The sequence below is a fragment of the Larimichthys crocea genome, chromosome XI (genome assembly GCF_000972845.2).
Source record: "Larimichthys crocea isolate SSNF chromosome XI, L_crocea_2.0, whole genome shotgun sequence".
NCBI classification, from domain to species: domain Eukaryota; kingdom Metazoa; phylum Chordata; class Actinopteri; family Sciaenidae; genus Larimichthys; species Larimichthys crocea.
Window position 1 is genome coordinate 19,364,103 of NC_040021.1, and position 19,820 is coordinate 19,383,922.

A 19,820-nucleotide genomic window follows, 5' to 3' on the forward strand; every position below is an offset into this window, starting at 1 on the left:
AGTTGGTCAGCCAGGGAGGAGAGAGAGGAGAGCAACACCGCTGGCAACGTACACCCTGACGGCAACTGATTGGTACCTCAAATCATGTGACCTCCATGTCACCTGAAAGGCATATCATCACATTTGAGATGAAACAAATACTTTTTACAAGATCTAAATAACATGTTTACATTACATTGGCTTAGCAGACATTACATTGCTATTTAGCAGACGCTTTTATCCAAGCGACTTACAGAGGAGGACAATAAGCTGAGAAGGTGTAAAGGGCAACAGAGTAGTTGTTAGTTTTGTTAGGCAGGAAGCATTCTCGAAACAGAAAGGTTTTAGAGTTTTTTAAAGGTAGAAAGGGATGTTGCTGTTTTGTACGCCGTTGTCGTTAGGTCCATTCCACCATTGGGGACGCCACCACAGGGGAAGAGTTTAGAGTAACCTCGTTTGCGAGAGGCGAGGGTACAACTAGACGGTTGTATGAGCGGAGCGTAACGCCCTGGTCGGGACGTGAGCCTTTAGTAAAACGCTGAGATAGGCAGGGGCAGATCCTGAGCTGGTTTTGTCGGCTAGCGTCAGAGCTTTGTGTTTAATTCTGGCAGCTACGCAGCCAGTGCAGGTCGCTGAAGAGTCGGGGGGGTGACATGTGACCTTTTAGGTTGATTGAAAACCAGTCGCGCTCGCGGCATTCTGGACCATTTGCAGAGGTTTGATTGCGCAAGCAGGTAGGCCAGCCAAGAGCGAGTTACTAATCGAGGCGGGAGCTGACTGTAGCCGTAATCAGGAGCTGAGCGGCATTTGGGTCAGGTACGGTCTGATTTTTCTAATATTGTACACATGCATAGCGAGATGACCTCGTACGGGGGGAGGAAATGTGCTCCGAGAGAGAGAAAGCGATCATCAAGTACGACGGCCCAGGTTTTAGCAGCATGGGTTAGGGGTAATAGTGACAGTACCAATGTTTCAGGTTGAAGTTGGCAGATTGACTAATGGGCGGATGGACCAGGAGTTCGGTTTTGATAGATAAGCTGGAGATGGTGGTCTTTCATCCAGTGATACAGATCAGAGAGACAGGCGGAGATGCCGTGCGGAGACCGTGGTGTCGTCCGGCTTGGAAAGACAGTATAGCTGTGTGTCATCGGCATAGCAGTGGTTAGGAGAAGCGTGTGGTGGATAACATGGGACAGCGAGGTGGTGTAGATGGCAACATAAGGGGACCCAGCACCACCCCTGCGGCACCCCCGTGGAGAGGTATGAGTCGATGGCAGACGACCTTGCCAAGACACATTAAAGGAGGTCCAGCGAGGTAGGACTCGAGGCCAGGAGTGGGCAAGCCTGTAATGCCCATGTAGACAAGTGTGGTTAGGAGTATGTCGTGATTGACTGTCTCGAAGGCAGCGATAAGTCGAGAAGGATGAGTTACCGATGATTGCCCTCGTGCTTGGCTGTTTTTAAGGCTCGAGACAGATAGTAAGGCTGTTTCGGTGGAGTGGCCACTTCTGAAACCGATTGTTTTGGTCAGTAGGAGGTGATGGTGAGGAAGTCAGTGACTTGTTTAGAGACCGCCCTCTCAATGGTTTTCGGAGGAAGGGAAGCGTGACACCGGCCGATAGTTTTCAACCAAGCGGGTGGGTTAGCTTAAGCGTTAGTCTTTTCATGTAATGGCGATAACTCTGGCTTGTTTGAGGCCGCTGGAAATACGCCTGAGGACAGTGAGGCATTAAGCACGGATGTGATCGGTGGGACTACACGTGGAGCGATATCTTGTAGGAGTTTAGAGGGGATGGGGTCCAGCGGGCAGGTGGTGGGTGGTTGTTTGTTATGACATTTGGATACCTCGTCTTCTGAGGAGGGGTGAACGAGGAGAGAGTTGCGCTGTTTGTCTCGGGGCGGTAGCGGTGTGTGACCTGGGGATCACAAAAATTGTTTGTGGATAATTGCCACCTTGTCTGTGAAGAAGGAGGGTAAGCTGTCAGAGTGAGATTGGTGGCAGGTGGGGGTGGGGGGGATTGAGCAGCGATTTGAAGGCGGAGAAGAGTTCCGTGAGTCAGTTGTTGCTGCTGATTTTCTTGTTGTATATTCCATTTTTGCAGTCGTGACAGTGAAGAGAATGACGCTAGGAGATTGGCAAGGCTTCTAGGTCAGCGGGGTGGGGTTTTTGGATTTGTGCATTTCCGTTCTGCAGCTCGAGTGCTGTACGTGACGAGCGGATGGCACAGTCAACCATGGGCAGGGTGAGTGGGCGTGCTGGTTTGCTAGAAAGAGGGCCCAGGGTATCTAGGCATGCGGTTAGTGGTGAACTGAGAGATTCTGCGGGCTGCATTGACATCTAGCGGAGCGAACTGTTGGGAGGGGGAAGGCAGTAGCGACGACTGAGGCGAAGTGGGTGGCAGACAAGTTGCGGAGATTGCGTCGAGAGGTGGTCATGGGTTGAGGGGTGGTAGGTCGTTCTGGGAGGGAAACCGTGAAGTGGAAGTGGTGAAGAAGTGGTCCGAGGTAGTAATGGGGACCATTATGTCATCAGTTTTTGCAGTTTTGGTAAGGACGAGAGATCCCGTTGTTGCTTGTTCTTCTGTGAGTTGGGTGAGTACTGATAAGTTGAGTCCAAATGAGATTGATGAGGGTAGAAAGTCGTTGGCGTTAATGGCTTTGCCTAGTAATGGATGTGAAATCACAGAGTGACCAGCGCGGGACCAAGTTGGCAGGGATGAGGACAGTAGGTGTCTAACCATTGGACGAGTTCACCTCAGAGGTATCCAGGAGCGGTGCTGACGACCTCAGATGAGCATTTGACCTGGGAGCATGGACTTTGATTGCACATTGGTGTTCAAATAGAGCATCGTTTGTTGCAGGAAGCCAGGGGAGATAGTTTGCCATTTGTTGTTACCCAAGGACCTCGCAGTTCCTCCCTCGCTTGGAGAGACGGGGGGTATAGGATAGAGGATGGAAGCTGCGGAGAGTGCTGCAGAGTGTGGTGTTTTGCTGTTTACGCCAGGTTCGGTGCGAGGCCAGTCTAGCGTTCTAGGGATAGCACACGCCACGGCAAAGCCGGGATAAAGTCCACCTTGTTGGACAGGGTTGGCGTTCCAATAGGCACACAGAGACACGGTTTATGCGTGGCCGCCCTTACCACTTCTCCACAGTGGGCCGAGGTTGAATAGATTCCTGTGGCAAGGCAGCGACGCAGTAGGGGGTGTCCGTGCAGTAGATACCTATGGGGATCTTGGATAGCACATAGCGATATGAGGTAGGACAGATGAGGATAGTTTTGCCTGCTCGTGGATCTCGCCGCAGTAGACTCGCTTGTCGGTTCGTTGTTACCTTGTAGATCGCATCATTTATTTAAGATTTTTACCACTAATATTATTTAGTTTCTTCAGTCAGATCATTTTAAAATCACCTTATTTAGTTATTTATTATTATTTATTTAATCTGTCACATAAACTATGAACTTATATTTTATTTCACCCATAATGATGACTGGACTCACTGGAGAAAGGCCTGGTAACCTGGGTTACACCCTCCCCTCTTAAGAGGTGATATGTCCCATTACCCCCACATGAACTATGCAACTGGCCTAGGGTGTTACTTGGGTGGTGTCTGATAGTTGGGGGTTCTGGATGCCGTCTGCAAAAGCAACGATTAAGGCTTGGAAGAGTGACTGACTATTTGACAAGTAAGGGATTTCCCATTGAACTGTACTGTGATAGGTTTTAGGTTGTTCCTGCTGTCCTCTGGGAACGTCTTGGGGTAGTGAACACTCATCTCTTCCTGATGACTTGGCAAGAGGAACTCTTTCCCCTCCGATTGTCCAACTAGCTGTTACTCCCTCTTGGTCCTGTCCACTGACACTTCTACAAGGTTCCTGACAAGCTCCTCCTCTTTGCTAGCTGTCACTGAACGGACAGGTCTGAAAAAACAGGAAAGCTTTCACTCATAATTTGTTCTAGAGGGAGACTGTCCGATAACTCCATCAGCGAAGACAGAGGCATGTCTCATCCTCCTTGTATGAAGGATCTGGAGCAGAGTGTCCTGAAGAACGTCCCGAATAGAAACTCTCTCACTTGAGAGGGGTCTGTCGCTCTTGTGCTCCTGAAGTGACCTCAGCCTCTTTATCAACAACTGCTGGGTGTTCCTCCTTACCTACAACATGGACTTGATCTGTCAGAGCTTGGCTCATTGGAGATCATATCTCTGAGAGCTAGAGGTTTCTCTGCTTTGGGTGGAATGTCTTCCACCTGTTCCAACTGTTTACTGTCCATCTTCTCGGTGCACATCTCTTGTTCTCTGGTCCCGTTGCTCTATGACCGAGTCTGCGTGTTTTCCTCCAGTGTCTAACAGGAAGCATAAACACAGCAGGAGACAGGGTTTTGGCTGTTTTGTCTCCTGAGGAGTTTCTTCTCCTTGAAGGTACGTCCTATGGCGGGTCAAAGTCTGTTTCACACATCTCGTCCTGCAGATAGAAGAGTCCATAGAGGACGATTGGCGGGGTCCACCTCGTCGCTGGGCCGGGGACGGGGGGGGACCAAGGTGGTGTCAGGCGGGGTTATTCAGTGGACGGCGGATCCTGGAGGTGCGTCGGGGTGCTGCAGGTGGAAGCAAGTAATGAGCTTGAGGGTCAAGGAGGTAGCTGGCGGGGACCACGACCGCTCTCGGGACCATATCCCTCCAGTCACCCAAGGTACTGGAGTGCCCCTCCCCAGCGACGAGAGTAGGATAAGCGTTCGCAACCGCTTGTAGGATGGGTCTCCTTGATAAGGGAGTGGTGGGGCGGAGGAGTCGGGGTGGGTAGCAGGAAGATCAAGGGACTTCCAGAACCGGCTTGCGATTGTTTTGGAGACATGGCAGGGGGTGTACACGCATGACTGGGAAGCTTGAGGCGGACTGCAGAGGGGTGTGAATTCTGAATTGCGTAGGATGGGACCGATGACACTTGGGTGCATGTTACTTCGGAGTCGAACCGATGGTAGGTGCCGGGTTTGACAACCACACCGTCTGGTTATCCCACGGTAAGCAGGGAGCCGAGGTGCGGCGACGATTGGCCAAGCGCTCAACGATTGGCTCATCGATTGGCCCACGACCGCAGGGAGAGTGGATCTGGCACTGGGACCAGGGCGGCGACAAACCGGCTGGATTGAAAGCCTGTAAGAGGGCAAGAAACCTCCCTCTCGCGGGCTGGAATAGGGGTGTGCTGGTATCCAAAGCAAATGGATAGGGGAGGGGACCAGTGGAGGAGCTGAGGGTGTTGTTAGGGAATTTCTACCCAGGTAGCAACTGCTGCGACCAGACTGGTGGGGGGACTGGAGACCATTACCGGGAGGCCACTCCATAGCTCCTGGTTTTTCCCGCTCCATCTGGCGTTTAGAATTGAGGATGCAAAACAACCGGAGTGACAGGACTTGGGCCGTGGGCCCTCGATGAGAGAGCAAGAACTCTCTCCAAACAGACGCGAGGAGAACTGCAGTCCTCGGTCAGAGACCACATCGACTGGACAAGACCATGGAGCGGAATATGTGCTGGAGGACCAGTTATGCAAGTCTCTTTGGCTGAACGGGAGGCTTGGGCAGGGGAATGAGTGGGCCATCTGCATATTTGCACATGTAGAAGCATGTTTAGAAGAACATACACCGGGAAAATGTCCAAATCTGAGCAAGTAAACAAAGCCTGGCGGGCTAAGCACTCGCTTCTGAAACACTCCCGGTGGGGAGTGTCACGATGCATTGTTACATCCCTAATGGCAAATGCATGTAGTCCATGATACGGAGTGAGCAAACCTGTTACGCCACTGTAAAATCCCTTTGATCCATAATTTCTGACGAAGGTTTGTACACTTGATCTCAGGACTGGAGAGAGGATTAGCCAAAGTGTATCAACCTTTGTCACAAATTATGGATCAAAGAGATTTTACAGTAGAGTAAATATTGTACATAATGCCCTTTTCAATTCAAAAAAATGAACTTTGAGGATGAATTTCTCCAAAATGATACTCAGTATAAAGCATATTTACTGTGAGTGAACAGTCAGGATGGTCCTGAGATCAAGTGTACAAACCTTTGTCAGAAATTGTAGATCAAAGGGATTTTACAGTAGAGTAAATATTGTACATAATGCCCTTTTCAATTCAAAAAAATTAACTTTGAGGATGAATTTCTCAAAAATGATACAGTAAATATGCTTTATACTGAGTGAGTGAACAGTCAGGATGGTCTTGAGTTTAAGTGTATCAACCTTTGTCAGAAATTATGGATCAAAGGGATTTCACAGTTGCGTAATAGGTTTGCTCACTCCGTATCATGGACTACATGCATTTGCCATACATTCTGTAATACGTGCGCACTTGATTTAATACACTAGACTATCGTTTTGTTTTTCTCAAGATCTCAAATTAATTATCTCGTTATCACAGGAAAACGGAGGAAATTATCTCGTTATCACAGGAAAATGGAGAAAAATTATCTCGTTATCACGAGAAAATAGAGGAAAATTATCTCGTTATCACGAGAAAACTGAGGAAAATTATCTCGTCATCACGGGAAAACGGAGGAAAATTATCTCGTTATCACGGGAAAACGGGTAGAATAAGATGTATGTATGTATGGCCTTTTAGGGCTTCCGTACTAACCTTATTTCACCTGTCACTCTCCTCTGCCCTCTTATCTTCTCTTGGTTCAAGTTGTAATTCATGTAAATAGTTTCAGTAGCCTTTGATCTGTTTTATATGTTCTCTGTTTTATATGTTCTCTGTTTTATATGTTCTCTGTAATTTTGTTTGTTCAAATGTTCATATGTTATAATTTAGTAGGTAATTTGATAAAGAACTGTATTTCAATTGAAAACAAAGTGAGACATGTATTTCCCTGTTGTTATTTATTAATCTAATTTACATTTTCTCAACTGTTTTTTCGAGGAGGTTCAAAAGCCTCTCTTCCCTCTCCTCTGCCCTCTTCTCCTGCCTTTCCAACAGTTCTAAAACTGGGCCACGCTGCTGTCACTTTGGTGGAGCAGGCTCTTCAGACTCCGAGTCCTGCTCAGCACCCTGACACTGGCTCTGGTGGCACTGAATCAGGGGGGGGCTGATGCTGAGACTGGTTCTCCCCCAGGCTGAGGCAATAAGACAAGGAGGCAGAATAGAAGGCCTCCCACCTATTGCCTCATCCATGAGGGAGTACCACTTCCAATCTCTGGCAGTGGACTCCCCTGACTCAGTGCCACTCCCTGTTGGTGGCTTCCTCAGCTCCTCACACATTGCAATATACACACATTTGATGTGTGTAATTACTGTAGTGTTCGTTTATAAACACAGCAAAGAAAATATACGAAGGTAAAAGTCACTGTACTTTCATCTATGCTTTCACAAAATAGAGCTGTAGTTAATTATGATGCATCCTAACCTTGTATGTTTTTTTTTTAGATTTTCCCACTTTTTGCCCGCCCGGGCAGGTGTCACCACACCCGTCAGCCTCATTTCTTTCAGAATAGCTCCGAAAAATGCAACACGTACAGGATGAAAAACAACAACAATTAACAATCATTAATGCTGTCAGTGTCAAATGCTTATGATATTTAGTCAAAAGTCCGTGTCATTTTACAGTTGTTGTCAGTTTTCATCTTAATAAGATAACATCACTGCTTCAGAAGAATTAAATAACTTTTACTTACTCCCAACCGGCTGTGGAGGTCGAAGCGTTTGCCTGAAAAAAAGCGATCGTTTTCCTTCCTCAGGCGGATTAAAGCTGCCACATCATCGTCAGTCCCGTGCTTATTTGACACTTGAATGTAATTTCGCTGACATTACTTATTAATTATAATAGGCTGTAATACATTTTTACTCCAGCGTAACATGAAAAACAGCATTAACAGTTACCTGTAGTACTGACCTCTGTCGCTAGCCATGATTGGTGCCGTAATAGCTTAATGCGTACCCCCCAGTAAGTTTTTAAATAGTATTGCATATTAACAACCGTTAAACGGAAAAATACTTACATTTGTACACAGTCTCCCGTCCATCTGCCATATTTATGTTCATTTCTGCGCCCAGAGAACTTCTGGCAATGCATGATGGGATATCTTGCTTCGGTTAGTGACCATGGGATGTTCACTACATTTCACGGTGAATTGTGGGATACACGCAGTGCACTATATAGTGGACACTAATGGAGTGGAGTTGAAGAAAGTGAATTTTCTGATGATGAAGGCCAGAAACCAGGCTCGTTTTACTCTGTGGAGATTTAGTAATCTCCCATGTTCAAGTTATTGAATAATGATGGATACAGTGCAAGATTCGATTTTATGAGTCACTATGATTTGGATGATAAAAGACTAAATTAGGTTCATAATTTACATTTTGTTACTGATTCCTATCTCCAATTTCACAAGGACACAAGTATAGTGACTTCATACTGTAATCCTCCTCTGTCTGTAATGCTGGGGCAGATGTGGCTCTGCTTCTTTCAGTATTTCACAGCACAACATGTTACAACATACAAACTATGTCCCTCATCTAAGGAATACTTTCCTAAATTAATCGTTTCAGCAGTTCTAACTCTCTGTTCAGTTTTCCAGACTGTTCCATCACCTTTCTGCACAGCTGTTCTTTATGTACTCATTAAGGTTCATTAGTAGACTCAAGACTTTCCTTTTTGATAGAGCTTATAGTTAGGGCTGGCTCAGGTCATCCCTTAGTTATCTGCCATAGGATTAGACTGCCGGGGGACTCTCCTTCCTTTCTCTTTCTCTCCCTCTCCCTCTCCCTCTCTCACCATCTGTAAACATTCATGTCTCATTAATGCATGTTACTAACCAAACTTCCCCGGAGTTTCTGTGCTCTCTCGTCCAGCAGGTTCTCGTGGATCGTGGCTGCTGCTGTGATCCTGCACGACGTCCACTACGCATATTATTACTGTCATTATTACTACCATATCTGCTACTGTAATCATTTTATCATTCATTGTGATTCATTGTCATTTTGTCAGTCATTGTAATTGTACAATATGTCTCTGTTGATTTGTCCTGTACATGTGACATCTATTGCACGTCTGTACGCCCTGGGAGAGGGATCCCTCCTCTGTGGCTCTTCCTGAGGTTTCTTCCACATTTTTTCCCTGTTAAAGGGTTTTTGTGGGCAAGTTTTTCCTCACTCAAACCGAGGGTCTAAGGACAGAGGGTGTCACTCCCTGTACAGATTGTAAAGCCCTCTGAGCCAAATGTACTTTGTGACTTTGGGCTATACAAATAAAATTGATTTGATTTAATTTTGTTCACCTTGTTTGCCAGATCGTTAGTTTTATACGTAGATTTAAAAATTGTAAAGGTCAAGCATTTTGACATTTCACAGCAGGAAATGCACAGCTGTGAGTAAGAATATAAAACATGGTCCAGCTCCATTCAAAGGCCGTGGAGCAGCAACAACTCAATATTAGTCATTGTTTATGTCATTAAGTACACATGTGCTTTTCCTGTTATGAAATAAGAAAATGTCTTTCCTGAACATGGATTATTCTTATAATGTACTCCTGCCATTTGTGCTTGATTGCCTGTCCCAGTATGTACCGTTGCCTTGGCTCCTCAGTAGCAGTATTGACGAGGGCGTACATTTAGTTTCCAAGTGCCAGTGGCACAATGAAGTAAAACAAAAAAAAAGAAAAGAGTTGTACCACATATAGATTGTTTTAAGAAAAAAACAGGTACGTGTACACTTTAAAAAAAAATTAAAGCACTGACCACCACAATGATTTTTTGACACACTGAATTATGTTTTTGAGGGGCCAAACATGCCTAAAAATCTGATCAGACACATCTAATGTGGTGAAAAATTGTATGATTTATAGGTTTTGCTCGTGGGACTGGCAAAATATCTCCATAGCACCCCCTAAAGGCCAACTCACACCGGACGCGGAACGGAAGCGGAACGGTACCGCCGCGGTCACCGTAGCAAATAGAATCCAGTCTAGTCAATGAGAGCACTCACACCGGGCGCGGATCAGACGCGGATCAGAAGCGTCCCAGAAGCGTCCCAGAAGCGGCTCTCCGCGCCACGGCGCGAGCTTTCCGCAAGATTTCTATTTCTTCCGCGAGCCGCGGCTAAACCTCGTAAATTTCAACAGAGCACTGCGCACCAGACAGGAAATCCGACAGAGAATCAACATAATAAACTTCCGCCCCCTTTCAAAATAAAACACAATACTCAGTTCATGTAGCTTTTTACAACTTCACATCAACGTTACGTCATGACCGGTGGCACCAGGTGATCAAAGATCAATCAAAGGGTCTCAACGAGAGACTAATTGTTGACGTGGAACAACACACAATCATTTATGACACAACAGATGCTTTTTATAATCTCCTCCACGTCGGAGAAGCAAAGTCAGCTGTTTGTTGTTGTTTTTTTATACACAGTTTATCGCGGGGTCTCGGGTATGTCCAGGATTCTCGCGTGATCTCGCGTGAATACGGCCGGCTCGCTCCGCTGCCGTTCCGCGGCTGATCCGCGTCCGGTGTGAGTTGACACCGGGCAAAGTACCGTTCCGCTTCCGTTCCGCTTCTGTTCTGCGTTCGGTGTGAGTCCCGTGTAACAGTCAAAATCAAAGTTCCACCTTTAAATTTGACTTTTGAAAATCAAAGGCTCATCTGTTCCTGACTTGACAAATATCCTCTTTTTTCATTTAGTGGTTGTTTTTTTTTCCACATTTTTTTGTCATTTAAGGGCAGTTTATTTAAACTATAGATAATTTATCAGAGCAACTTCAAATGTTACCAGTGCAATCTGAAGACCTTTACAATAAACAGTTATTATTATTATTTAACAGCATGTCCGATGTTCATTTATAGTCATAGCGCCACCTATGGACAACAGGAATTAAGCCTTATGTGACAGTCATCATCTATTTTACATGTAGTCTTCATGATGTGATATGAGTATAATTAGTTTAAATATAACTTGTACCACATAGTGGATGCAGGAAGTGACATTTAACTCAATCCTGCATCACCGCTTGTAGTTTTATTTATTTTTAGCCTTCAACGATAAGGTAGAGCATCCTGTGTGAAGCCTGACAGGCATAACCCAGGGCACAAAAAGGCACCTGCTCAGTGAGCTTATTTCTTTGAGGGACAGCTAACTGAACTCGGGTCTCCTCTTATCAGGTCACGTCAGTATTTAAAACAGCATATTTGAGGGTGAAGTAAATCTGCAACTTGGGTGAACTTTGACATACAGATTTGTTCCATTGACCAGCAGCAGGCTGTTTTGACAGTGCTGACCTTTGAGAGCCCGAGAGTCCAAACAGAGGACGCTATCGTAGCCTATTCTTCTGTCCACATCTTTATGCATCTGAAATGAGGCAGCTAACACACACCAACAAAGAAAACAAGCCTGCACCTGTATAAAACTGCAAAATACAGTGATAATACAAGCAGTGAGTGAGGCTAGCCCGCACACAAGAGTTAGAGATGACAGAAAAATACAACTGATGAATACATTCTTGTTCAGTTGAAGTAATTAATTTTGTCCATGTGCTTGTCAAGCTTCAACAAAATAGTATAAAATTGTCTGGTGTCAAGACAGCAACCACCTCCTGAACATCAGCAAGTAATGAGGAGATGATGGTGGTCTTTGGGAAGAATCAGACAGAATTATGCCCCCCTTAATGTCAACGGGTCCTTGTCGAGGACAGCTTCAAGGACCTCAGTGGCCACCTCAAACGCTTGAGGAAAGTCCAGGTATCCCCTCAAATACTGAGAAATCTAGAGCATCCTAATGCCATGACCATAAACAGCACCAAACAAGACCACAAAGATCGCCCTGCATACCAGACACTGTAAAAATAAGGTCTAAAGAATCTTTAAGGATCCCAACCACTCAGATGACAGTCGTTTCTCCCTGCTTCAAACAGGAAGAAGATTCTGGAGTGTCACAGAGGCGGGCCGCTGCTCAACTCTTGTGGAAAACACGACTTTGATGGACACTGCGAGCATCCTGCGTCAGTCTGCAGCTCGAACTGGCTGGAAGTTAGTTTCAGAAACAGCATAGAGGTCGATTTTCAAAATAAAACACCCAAATGCTGATCGTAAAAACAGCCAAAAGTGATACGTAGCAAATTTTACACATTTAGAAGAACCTAATTATTATTAATATTGTTTTTATTAGTTATTTTTGCTATTATTCTTGTTTTTTTGTTCCTATTTAGATTTTATTTTATCATTTTAATTGAACTCATTTGTTCACATTTGTGTCAGCTGAAAAGTTTTTTTTTTTTTGGATCAGGGCAGTGACGACTGATGCAGTTTTTCCTGAATGAAAAATACACACTCTCCACATTTGTACTTCTTTTATTTCCCTTGTATCATCTGCGAATCAAAACATCTCGTATTGTCTGACAGTGCCGAGCAGACTTAGTCATCCACTTCACGGCTCTCCTCCTCCGTGAAGAAGCTCTAATTAATGAGGGAAAGCGATCTTTCCTGACTGTTTCTATCACGCTCTGTCTCCGTCACTTTGTTGCTTTTTGTTTTCTTTCTCCACTCTCTGCCGCTCTGACTTTGCATTCCTCTTCTCTCTGTCACAGCTCATCTCTCCGTCCATTACTCCGGAGGAGATTTAAGAGCAGAGAGTTCTGTTCTCGAGCAAATGAAAACATCTTTCAGATTTTATGGGTGGTAAACACAGCAGAACTAATCTGTATGTTTCTTCACATACAGAGGACAGCACACACACACACACACTATCTGTTGAATAAATGATGGAGCTCCTGTTCTTGGTTTATGAGTAATAATGTTCAAGGCCTCGGCTAATATTTCTTTCTCTTCATAATTACAGTGTGAGCCTGTGTGGGAGGAAAGTGAGAGGAGGGATGTCTTTGTCGGTTTGTCTCCATGTTTGTTTGATGTGTCTCTTAATGTACCGCTTCCTCACACTGCTAAATATCCTCTCTAACAGGATGTGATGATGAATGTACGAATCCTCCTTCTGTAAACATCTCCTCTTGTTTGTGACTTGACCTGTTTGTGTGTTTAAGTTAAGCAGTTGTAAAGATTTATCATTTACTGGGAAAATCTACCGAGCCTGTCCGTGGCGCATTGCGTGAGCGTCACGTATTCCGTCCGTCCTGCACGCGACTCCAAACCCCACTGGGAGCGTTTCAGAAGCGATTGATTACTTTGATTACACTACTCAGATTTGTCCATTTTCCTGGTGTTTATTCTTCTAAACATGATTCTACATGTGTATGCTACGTAGTTGATTAGTTTCGCTTTTGTCTGTTTTTACGACCGGCAGTTTGCGCGGTGTATTTTATTTTGAAAATCCACTGGATTTTCTATGCTGTTTCTGTGTCTGGCTTCCGCCCGCTCGAGGTGCTCTGTGTAGATTGATGTGTGCTGATCGCGTCAAGCGTCACAAATAGAACAGACGCGTATTCAACGCGTAGCCAAGGGTAGAGGCTCTTCTGGGACGCGTCTGAAATGAACCACTACGGAGCGTTTAGCTAACCAGACTTTTGTTTTCCCTTTTGGTTGTGTTTACGACTGCCAGTGTTTTATTTTGAAAATCAACTGGATTCTCTATGTCATTTCTGTGTCTGTCTTTCGGCCAGCTCGAACTGCTCTGTGTAGTGCTTGTGGCAAAAATAGAACAGCTGTGTAGCCAAGCGGAGTCCCTTCTGAAACGGACGTTGAAACATTGACTCAGTTGGGTTGAGATGTAACTTGGACTGGTGGGACCAGTAGCTTATGGCGGTTAATGCTAGCCAACATGGCTTCTGCTGCTGTTTCAGTATTTCCAATTATTACATATTATTAAGGGTGGTGCACAGTTAGCACTCACAGCAAAAAGGTTCCTCAGCTGACTGGGGTCATTTTGTGTGGGTTCTCTCTGACAGTCGCCCGTGAGTATGAATTGTTGTTGAGCTGGCGAAATATCCGAGATGTACCTCGCCTCTTGCCTAAAGTCAGCTGGGATAGGCTCCAGCCCCACCGTGACACTGATGACAATAAGCAGTTACAGATAATGGATATATTATTAGATAATTGTCACTTATGGTGTTTAGTTAAAGTTACAAAGTCTTGAACTTAGTTTCTAACATCAGCAGTGATATACAGAGGGCTGTGAGCCGGTCTGCTTTATTTTATTCTTTAACTAATAAACTGAGTAGTTAGTTGTTTTGTTAGCACATAAAATAAAACGACTGAACGTGGTTATCCTCTAATCAACAAAACACTTTATTGTCTCTGTCCATAAATAGTGAATTAAGTCAAATGACTACATTTTACAGAAATTCCGGCTGAATTTGGTGCTCTGTGGGTATCTTTAGCAGATCAGCAGTAAAGTGACCACAGGCACAGCTCGGCCCTCTGTTTTCTCATTTACAGAGTACAACAGCGTGTGAAGGTAACACACACACTGGCTACAATTACAGTGACTTCTTCTGTCTTTCCTCCTGCAAGAGTATAAATCCACAACAGCTATGTTCGTCGTTTTGTTTCAGTGTTACAGTCTGCACGATCCCATAAATAGTCAGGCACGAACATCATACAGCCCCCCGCCAGCCTGGATATAAGTCACAATGATGGTGTCTGTGTGGTATAAAAACATCACATGGACACATTATGTGACAAAACATTTTATGGAACACACTGACACAAGACATGAGGAATATCAATAAGCAAATGAGGTACTTGGATAAAGAGGTTCTCAAGAAAGGTAGTCTTGATGATAAGTGGGTTGTTCATAAATCTGCTCTTACACTGAGCTGTTCCTGTCACCTGAAGCTAAAGATGTTCTTTGTTTAAAAAGAAAGTATCAGTCTGAAGGGATGGAAAACAGTAGGAGCCAAGCAGCTTTGTGATTTCATCTGGCCTTATGCACAGGGTGAAGGTATGCCAAGCTCTAATACTGATGACTAATGATTGGATGAGAAGTTACAGTATATTAAAATTTCATTTTGTGGAGACAGAGAACTGCTATTAAGAAATATGAAATATGGTATAGTGGGAGCAGGTAGGCAGAGCCATAGACGGTAACAAATATGGACGTTGAATATCTGACGTCATCCACAGGTTTCTGGAGAGTGGTTGTGAAACCAAAACTGTTTTTTGTAACAGGATGTAAACATGTTTATTTCTGCTGTGAAGTTCGGCATTTTAACATGGGGACTTACGGAGATCGACTCGTTCTATAGCCAACCTCAAGTGGACATTAGAGGAACTGCAGATTTTGGTATTTCACCCACGGAGATTGCCGGTTGGGCAGCACCAGCGGCAATTAGACAGTTCTGACTGTTCTTACCATAGACATATATACATAGACGCCGCATTGAGCGCTGAATCGTACGTCAACGGGCCTGCCATATTGGATCGGGCAGATCTGCCCGTAAACTATCTGGATCTGGTTATTATAGACACAGATTAAATGTTAAATATAAATATTTCAATATTTATCATCACAGTAATAGTGTACACACATTAGTAGCTGTAAACAGTCAGCATTAGGAAAATACATACGTTGGTTTGGTGCTTACATAAGGAGTAAACATTTATAATCATCACTTTAAAAGTTACATACGTTGTTTTTGGTGCCTGTTTGTTTCCCAGATATATTAGTGTGTGTGTGAATGGGTGTATAAGAGACATTAACTTAAAGAACTTTGTAGAAAGGCGCTTTATGAAGTTCAGTCCATTTCCTTGTATTAGTTTACGGGCAGATCTGCCCGAACCAATATGGCGGCGCCGTTTACGTATCGCGACCAACGACCAACCCGCTCAATGCGGCGTCTATGTATATATGTCTATGGTTCTTACTACAAACGCGTTAGAGCAGTGGGTTTCAAATGGGGTCACTTGAACCACTAGGGGTCTTTTGGAGTACTGCAGGCAGAACGTGAGATTTTTTTAGTGAGTTCAATTTAAAAAAACAAACTGTAAAATGTAAGTTGGATAAAACACGTCATCACAGAAGAAAAAGAAGGCAACATGCGCAGACACGCTGCTGGTGTTAGTTCACTGTGAGCGGCAATGACAGAGCAGAGAAACAGACTGTGCCTGGAAAAGAGTTTGATCACTGCAGTCGTCTGCCTGCCACAGAGAATGACAAAGATCCTCAGTGAAGCTCAGTTTCTCACTGAATTTAAGTGTAGCTTATCACAGACATTTCAATGAAACTGCAATGTCAGTTTAGTGTTATTGCGTCATGATGACAAAGAATGGTTTGCCGTGAATTTGGAGATGGATCATTAACAACTGAAATGTGCTGTATGTGATTGTATTATACCTATGCAATGTCCTTATTTAGTCACTGGTATGTTTCCCTCATGCCAATCACAGGCCTTATTGAAGGGATGGATTTAGGTCAAATGTGCAACAGTGTTCCCACAATGCTTAGTAAATGTTTGGCTGTTACAAGTTGACAACTTGCTAGCTTTTATTCATAATTATATAAACAGAACAAATACATGTGTACAGCTATCCATATTTATCAGTGGTACCGTCTGAAACTGAGGGCACTAAATCACAAAAATGCCAATTTTTACATGATGTTGCTTTAATTGAATTAAACCAGTGGACCACAGTAATGTTTGCTTGATGGTTCCATATGTACAAAAGTATATTGGGTTTTCCAAGTCTGAAGTTTGGATGTACAAGTTTTTTACTGTTTGTGAAGTACAATAAACTTTTCCGCACTTTTAATTGGCAAACATTTTGTTGAGATTTGGATAAACAACATTCTGGTTCTTTACCATAATCTTCAGCTTTGATGTTTGAGGTTTAGCTGAATGAGGTTTGACTGCAAAATATAATGTAGCGTGATTTGTCAGTGTGAGCCTCCACTGTTAATGGACTGTAGTCTCAGCCGTCTGTTAGAAGCAGATATACCTCTGTCTGTTGTCCTCGGGCTGCAGCAGAACCAATTGCTTTATTGGCTGCACCAGTGGATGTGTGTCTGCTCAGATGCAGAGCAGAGGGAAGCCAGATAAATGATTCCCCTCGGGTAGCCGCTGATATTAACACGCGTGCTTCCCTGTGTACCAAGAGACGGAGGAAAACAAGAGAGAGACAAAGAAAGACAGTGAGTGAGTAAGACAGCATGGATTTGTTTGTGCTGCGAGACATATGGCGACAGATTCTTCATTTGCATACTTTGTGTGTCCTTATTGATGTGCTTCCTGTCAAACCTTGCAGCTACTTGAAAAATCAAGGACGAATTGGATGGTGATGAGAATTTTTGGAAAGGTTGCCAATGTATTGCAGGAATGATGTGGAAACAGCCCATAGACCATGTCTGCTGAATAATTCTGTTCATATCATCTGGTGTCAAGGCACCATGCAGGTGACAGAAGCTGTCAAAGAAACAGTCACTGGAAAGTAAAACTAATATACTGTAGTTGTGTCAACAGTGGGAAATAAGTCAGAAGTTGATGCATCATGATTGCTGCAATAGTTGCAGATGTTTTGATATATTTGATATATCCCATGCTAATGGTGTGTGGTAGATGAAGGCCCGGGCAAAGACAGATTGGACCCCAGCTTCTGAAACTGGCTGCTGAGCGGCGCTACTGCACACTCTTCCAACTCGCCGAATACTGCAACTTCATCAGTGGCCCAACGCTCAAAAACTGCATAATTTCTAGATGCGCAGGGCTCTGGGGTCAAGTTAGCAAGAATAAATATGCAACATCTGGTCAAAGTAGCACTCATAAATATGCAATATATGGTAAAACTTCAGAATTAAGCTTAAATGGTTAGCGTTGTAGCCACAGAACCAACTTGAGCATGGATTCTAAGGAACATTATGAGGTTAACTAATGTAACTTTAACACATTACATACATATGTCGCATTATGTCACATATGTATGTAACCTGAAAGAAGTCAACGTTTACTCTTGCTTTCACATGAGACATGAACAAGGGGTCCCCTGGGTGAAAGTCCTGTGTTTGTTTGACCCATCTGTCTGTACCAACTCCTCCAGACATGTTTTCAAGACAGTAAAAGGAAAATTATACTGTATATGTCCAGTCATACAGTTGGTCTGTTGACGGGGTGCTGACATGTTACCATAAACATTTTCCTACTGTATAACAGTACTGTAGGAACAGTCTTGTTAGGCTAGGTTAGGAACACATCTAAATATCAATGTCTGTATAATCAGCTTTATTAAAATGGCGGCCAAGTAAACTAGTGTTCAAGTGGTTGTGGTGAATACCGGAACATTCAAATGCAAGTTGTACCAATGTTTTATATTTATATTTTGTTCGTCAAATGTTGATGCTAATGCTCTGCCTGGTTGCAATGCAGCTGAGAAAAAGTGGTAAAATGTCCGACTGTTGTTTACAAGAGCAAGAGTGGCTGTATTCAAATTGAGACAAAGCTACCATGCCGGAATTAGTACATAGCTTACATAGTTTAGAGAAGAATGCAGGGATTCACTGAAGTATCCGAGTTGACAGATCTAGCATATCACACTAATAATTCTTAGTTTTAGCGTTCCACATTGTCTTCCTCCTTCAGCGGAAGTCTTTTCAGATCTGCCTGATGTCATCCACATTTGTTCTACAATTCTTTTTATGCTACTTCGGATAAATAAATCAATGTGCCAGATGTGGTTACAAGGATACTTGTGATGTAAATGCAAAGCTTCATACCGACAAATGACTTCTGTTGAATATAGACTTCAAATGTTAATATGGAGATCAGGCACCTGTGAACTCTTCAAGTAAACAAGCACATCAAAATCCGAAAGACACTTTGTAAATCATCTTATCTGCATGCACAGTAATGAGAGCTATTTAAATGCATGGCATAACTGTCTGCTGTATGTTGTCTCTGCTAACATGAGTGAACGCTTAGCTTCAGGAAAATCAATCGTAACTTTAATGAAAGTGAGGCCTGCATGCGCTCTTCTCCCTCTATCAGCACCATCAATCATCTTGTGCTGTTTGCTCTCCATCTCTTCATCCTCTGTTTGTCTCTCTCCCTTGATCTCCCCATCTTGGCCTTGCAAATGTTCCAAATTAAACTGTTGTCTTTTAATATCCCTGATGTAAATATAGCACTGGGCATTCTCCCTCTGCGCCACTCATACAGTATGGCATCTTGTCAGCTGTCTGTACCAGTAGTTTCATAAAAAATGACATTAAAAAAAATCTGCCTCTTTAACTCAACCAGTCGCGGTGGATGACCGTCCACCAATGTCCACCATGAGCCTGGGTCTGCTCGAGGTTTCTGCCTGTTAAAAGGAAGTTTTTTCTCGCCACTGTCGCCAAGTGCTTGCTCATGGTAGAATTGTTGGGTCTCTGTAGATAAGAGTATGGTCTAGACCTGCTCTGTATGGAAATTGCCATGAGATAACTTTTGTTATGATATGGCACTTATATAAATAAAATTGAGTTGAATTGAATTTTTAGAATAAAGGTCCAGTGTATAACATTTACATTTTTATCTATTGGCAGGAATGGAATATCATTTAGATAACTATGTTTTCATTTGTGTATATTACCTGAATGATTTTATTACCTTTAAAGAAGACTTTTTAATCTACACAGAGAGCGGGTCCTCATCCATGTTGAACCACCATGTTTCTACAAACCCAGAACAGACAAACCAAACCCTTGCTCTAGATAGGATCTATTCTGTTTTTCACGGCCACTGTCATGCGGTATTCAGTTGGCTGCAATCTGCAGCTTTACCAAGATGCCAATAAATCCTACACACTGCACCTTTAATATTTCAGTAAAGGTTGAATGGGTCATTGATTTTGGAAACATCATGACACATCATCATAATGAAGTTCAGCTTTCCTACTCTAAGGGAGAAGGAGGATGGACTGCCTCTAACAGGAACAAA

At 43.7% G+C, this 19,820-nt stretch overlaps 1 protein-coding gene across 1 annotated transcript in view; it reads right to left on the reverse strand.

Annotated features, from left to right (window-relative positions):
- Positions 1–3,114: 3,114 nt before the first annotated feature.
- LOC113746883 (receptor-type tyrosine-protein phosphatase O-like) overlaps positions 3,115–19,820 on the reverse strand; it is a 60,510-nt gene continuing 43,804 nt past the window's right edge. The window contains exons 12-13 of the mRNA XM_027284295.1: positions 3,578–3,615; positions 3,115–3,210 (exon numbers count right to left, since the gene is read on the reverse strand). Of these exons, the coding sequence (XP_027140096.1) occupies positions 3,115–3,210; positions 3,578–3,615 (134 nt within the window). The remainder of the gene's footprint in view (positions 3,211–3,577; positions 3,616–19,820) is intronic.